The sequence below is a fragment of the Lathyrus oleraceus genome, chromosome 4, assembly GCF_024323335.1.
Source record: "Lathyrus oleraceus cultivar Zhongwan6 chromosome 4, CAAS_Psat_ZW6_1.0, whole genome shotgun sequence".
In the NCBI taxonomy this organism is placed as follows: domain Eukaryota; kingdom Viridiplantae; phylum Streptophyta; class Magnoliopsida; order Fabales; family Fabaceae; genus Lathyrus; species Lathyrus oleraceus.
Window position 1 is genome coordinate 374,418,442 of NC_066582.1, and position 5,659 is coordinate 374,424,100.

At 36.6% G+C, this 5,659-nt stretch overlaps 1 protein-coding gene across 1 annotated transcript; it reads left to right on the forward strand.

Moving 5' to 3' along the window:
- Positions 1-4,420: 4,420 nt before the first annotated feature.
- Positions 4,421-5,406, forward strand: LOC127137578 (U11/U12 small nuclear ribonucleoprotein 31 kDa protein). Its single transcript, XM_051064032.1, has one exon. The coding sequence runs from the start codon at positions 4,573-4,575 to the stop codon at positions 5,404-5,406; it is 834 nt and encodes a 277-aa protein (XP_050919989.1). The 5' UTR covers positions 4,421-4,572.
- The last annotated feature ends 253 nt before the right edge of the window (positions 5,407-5,659 follow it).

The following is a 5,659-nucleotide window of genomic DNA, read 5'->3' on the forward strand; positions in this document are numbered from 1 at the left end:
GGAAATGACAATCAATTAGAGGAGAAAGTCAGAATCAGACAGAAAACAAGGAGTGGATACAGAAGGATAGAAAGAAAAGGAAGAAACTTGAAACAACAAGCAAAAGAAGAGGGACAACGTCATACATACTCACCGAAGGTAATCATGGCCGTCAGGTCTTCGTCGGGGCTACGATGCTCCGGCGGAATCTTTCCCTTTTATTTTGCTTTAAAGTGCTTTGACCTTGTATTTTGACTCGTTAATTTCTGCTGTTGATTGTGATATAGAAAACGGGTTAGAAGCTAAGATTAGGTTTTCCTTTGAGGTTCCGATTCGCTACTGTTTTCTAGATCCCGTCGAGGATTTGGAGGTTTGAGGGGATTGTGGTCGTTTGTCACGTTGGAAGTTTTGAACTTCATGTTCGAGTCCTGGTTTGTTTGAGGATGAACACCGAAGGGTGTTCATCGGTTTCCTTTCAAAAAATTTTTCTCTCTCTGCAGTTTTGGATTGGGACCATGCACACGATTTAATAGGGAGAGGATATTTTCCAGAAAGAATGAAGAGTCGTTTTAAGAGAGAGAGACAAAATTATTTTGATTTATTTCTTTGCTTTAAGGGGTGATTGTTTCTTCTTTTAAAATATTATTAAGAGTAAATTAATGTTATTGATGATAGATACTTGGGTGCTGTCAGATTATGTTCCCAAAATCTTTATGATGTTATCAATGAACAATGATGCGCGTGGCGGTAGGTAAACCGAGGCCAACCTTTTCTCTTCTCGGCGGTACCACTTGGCTGAGTAGGAGAGGATTTTGGGCCTTGTGGCCCATCCCGAAAATAACACTACTTTAAGTCCCTTGGGCCTTCTTTGATCCAATGTTTAGGGCCTAACTTTTTATTTATTTCCCAAACATTCCAATTTGGTCTACTTGGTTTATGAGCTATTCTTGATTGTTTTAATTAAAATTAAGATAACACTAATATTAGAAATATTTATTAGTTCGGTTTCGATTACTATTTTCAACTCTTCTTTTTATCTTGTTATAATATTATAATTAGTTAAATGGTGGATTAATGGTTAACGTCAACAAATAATTTACTTTATTTTCTAATAAATAAGTTTGACGTTGGTCCAATACCAAATAGTCTTTCCCAAAAGTATATTAATTCTAAATAAATTCAAATTCACCGTATTTAAATAGTATTCTCTTAAAAATTATTTAATTTAATTTTGAATGAAAAGGAGAATAGTAAGCCTCCGCTTCACTATCTCTCGACTATTCGAACAATTGGCGTACGCCATATTGCTCGGATTTTCGTCATTCATTTAAAACCCTAAAACTCCATAAAATTAAAATCACTCCACCAATTAATTATAAATTCTAAAAGTTTTATTTTTAATAATTAATCTTTGAATGAAAAGGAGAATAGTGAGCATCCGCTTCATTATCTCTCGATTATTCGAATAATTGGCGTACGCCATATTGCTCGGATTTTCGTCATTCAATTAAAACCCTAATAATCATACAATTTCAAATCAATTTTTCAAATCAAACATAGGTTCTAAATTCAAATTATTTCTAAACTTCAACCATCATATTCAAATCATTTTCCAAATCAACTACAAATTCTAAAACATTTAATTCTAAATTTATGATAATAAAGAGGATAGGAGGCGTACGCCTCACTATCTTTCGATTATTCGAATAATTGGCGTACGCCACATTGCTCGAGTTTTTGTCATCAAACTTAAAACACAATCGAATAAACTCAAATCACCTCTTATATCAAACCCAATTTTACAAAATAAACTATACAACTTCAATAGAGAATGGGAGGCGTACGCCTCACCACTCCTTGATTATTTGAATAATTGGCGTACGCCACCTTGCTCAAATCATCGACAAATCCAAACCTACCAACCCAAAATTCAAGCTATCTTCATAAATCGAATACAATATCTAAACATATCTTTTTACAATTTAAACCTCGGGTGATAAAAGATGGGAGGCGTACGCCTCACCGTCTCTCGATTATTTGGATAATTGGCGTACGCCATATTGCACAAATTATCGACTTCCGACTAAAACACGTTAAATAAACTTGGATAAGGGAATAGGTGGCGTACGCCTCGTTATTCTTTGAATAAGCAAGTAGGAGGCGTACGCCTCACTACCGTGCGTATTCAACATCCACAAACAAACTTTCAAAACAATTCGAACGAAAAGGGAATAGAAGGCGCACGCCTTATTATTCCTCGAAAGAATTGAACGATTGGTGTACACCATATTGCTCAATCTTTCGTCGTTCCTCAAATCATCAACAAATCAAACCTAACTTCTCGCCCTCGAGCGATCGAAACCAATCAAATCCAAACACGTCAATTCAACTCGTCACCCCCGCGTGACCAAAACCCTTTCAAAAAGAACACTGTCAATCCTTTCTAATGCGCACAACAAACCAGTGCTAGAGCCTCCACCGAGAGTAGACAAGCCAGTGTTTAGCCGTTAGAACGCCGACCTACACAGTCGTTCATCAAAACAAAACACAACCAATATTCGTAGTAGCCCGAACTACGAATGCTCTGATTTCCTTATTGCACCATAAGGATACGTAGGCAGGAGATTGCTGTATCTTCGCGAGCACACTAATAAAAAACCTCCCATTTCCCCCATCCTGAGGTCTTCATCCACATCTATCATCAATTCTAATTACTCGAAGCAAGCAGATAAACAGTCAATTAACAGTCAAATAGCAAAATCAGACTAAAAGGTTCCCGTTGAGTACAACGGACGTGAGGGGTGCTAATACCTTCCCCTTGCGTAATCGACTCCCGAACCCGAATATGGTTGCGACGACCATTATTCTTATTTCTAAAGGTTTTCTCGATATTTTCCTATTCCTTCATTGGAATAAATAAAGTTCGGTGGCGACTCTGTTTCGAACAACATTTTTTTTCCGCGTCCTATCGCGAGGGATCGCATTATCATCTTTTTTTGAGGTGCGACAATTACATGCGACTCTATATGACTAATGCACAAATACAAGCTATTCAAAATCCTTTGATTCTTAGTAAAATTGGTGTCCCCACAACGACAATAAAGTGGATGAATTTTTCTGAAATGAGTCATCTTATATCAAATGTATATGACTGAGTTTTAGTTTAGTTTACAAGACATAGTTTTTCGTAAATCGTTTTCCCTCTGCTAAGTTGCCCTCCAAATAATTTAAATGGCCGGGTTGTCTTGATTAGACAGATTGCTACTAAGATGCATTTTATACAAGCTTATTTGAAACGAGGGTGTCCTCTACCACCAACATTCGTAGAATGGAGAGAACGTCTTAAGGAAGAAACATCTGAGTGAGAACTTTGCTTTTTTGGATAGGATGCATGAGTTCTAGAAATTAAATGATGTTGAAAAATAATACAATAGAAAAAAGTCTAATGCGAAAAGTTCAATAAATTTAAAAAGATGTCATCGATTTTGATGCATTTTAATCGTATGTACTTCTAATTTTGTTGATTCACTATGTTCATTTTTATTCTTATATCTTCATTTTAAGATGTCCAAACATAATCTAAGCGTATAAATAAAGCATTACTTTTGAAAACAAATTAATTGTTGAGTTTCTAGTAAGAGATGAGTCCTCTTCAATTCTGGACAAATTCTACATAAGAGTTTTTAAATGTTGTGAAACTGAAGTTATTAGACTAAGGTTTTGCTTAAATTGATGCAATGAGATGATATGAAGTGATATGAGATGAAATAGAATAAGATTACATTGTTTGAGTTAATTAAAATCAGATCCAGTATAATAAAATTTTATTATTCTATTTTATTTCATTTCATCACTTTTCATTAGCATTGTTTCCCTTAGATATGAGGAATAAAAAATTACATCACTTTCTACTAGTATTGATCACTTTCTACGAGTATTGTTCCCTTTAATATGAGCAGAATGAAAATTTTCATCACTTTCCATCAGTATTGTTTCTCTTTTATATGAGCAGAATCAAAAACTTACTTTGTTTTTATCGCTAATTATTCAAATAATAAAGTAATAAAATTTCTATTTCACTCTATTCTATTTTTGCTAAATTTCAATAACTCTATTTATCTTAAGATATTAAAATATAATCTAAAATAATATAATAAAATTGTATATCTAACGAACTAGAAATTTTTGTCTTAAAAAATCTAGCATCATACTAACAAAAAATTATTAAAATTTATATATGCAGATGGGTGGCTGACCAATTAAATAAAAAAATATTAAAACATAATAATTTTTAGTTTTATGCTATCTTTACAAGTACTCTGGCGGTGAGCAAGTTGTCCATTTACATATGGATAGTACTGCTTATAAAAAAATAAGAATGGATAAAACCATATATAAAACCAATCCAAAATATCCGGATCCATGTCCAGATCCGCTTGGAGTTTCGCTTCACTTCTCTAGGGTTTCTCAAACGCATTATAGAATCTCTCCACTCTCAGATTTCCTCTATAGATTAAAGAAGCATCGGAGAACTAATTCCGTCGCCGGAAACCGAACGCCGTTGCCGGAAACAAAAAACCTGAACCGAAAAAAATGTCAAGCAAGAAGAAACACAAACGAAAACACAGCGACAACGATGAAGACGACGACGTTTTCTACTACCGCTACTGCGCTTCGTCCTCAACCCCCAACACCACCACCGGCACCACATCCAGTAATCAACCCCAATCAAAACCGAACAACAAAGGATCATCAATAGGAGGAACAGGTGAACCCTTAGCACCATCAAAATCGACGCTATACGTTTCTAATCTAGATTACTCCCTAACAAACTCCGATCTCCATACGCTCTTCTCTACTTTCGGCCGCATCGCGCGTGTAACCGTTCTCAAAGACCGTCACACGCGCCTAAGCCGCGGTGTCGCGTTTGTCCAATTCGTTTCTCGTAATGACGCCCAACGCGCCGTGGCGGAGATGAATAAGAAGATTCTCAATGGAAGGACTCTAACTGCTTCTATTGCTGCTGATAATGGACGTGCTCCGGAGTTTATTCGGAAGCGCGTGTACAATACTGAGACTGCTTTGTGTTATGAGTGTGGGGGGCATGGTCATTTGTCGTATGAGTGTCCTAAGAATCAGTTGGGGCCGAGGCCGCGGCCTCAGCCTAAGAAGCCGCGACGGGGATTTAGTGGGCTGAGGGATAGGGATGGGGAGGAGGAAGGTGATGAGGAGGAGGAGGAGGGTGGTCAGATTGCTGCGGAGCAGTTTGACGATAATTGGGCTTCTGTTGTGGATGATGAAGCGGGTGAAAGGTTGCTGGGGAGAAACAGAAATGATGATGAGGGTTTGGACAACAACAAGACGAAGAAGAAAGGGAAGAAAGCTGGGTATTTCAGTGATGAGAGTGATCATGATGATGATGATTGATCATGACTATGTAGCATTGACACTTCAGATTGAAGGTGTGTGTTTGGTATTCCGCATTACCGCATTATTCAACTAGTCCTGTGTGTCGTGTCTATATATGTGCCAGTGTTTCATAGATCTAAATGGCAATTTTTTGTTTTTATCAAGATATGGTGTAATTGATGAAATTGTTTATATGTTGTTGGCTTGGTTGGATGTGTTTATGGTTTTGATCACAAGCACATGTTAGTTATTAGTTATTGTGGTAGTAATT

Coding starts and splice junctions, on each gene's coding strand:
- LOC127137578 (XM_051064032.1), top strand. CDS start 4,573: ATGTCAAGCAAGAAGAAACACAAACGAAAACACAGCGACAACGATGAA.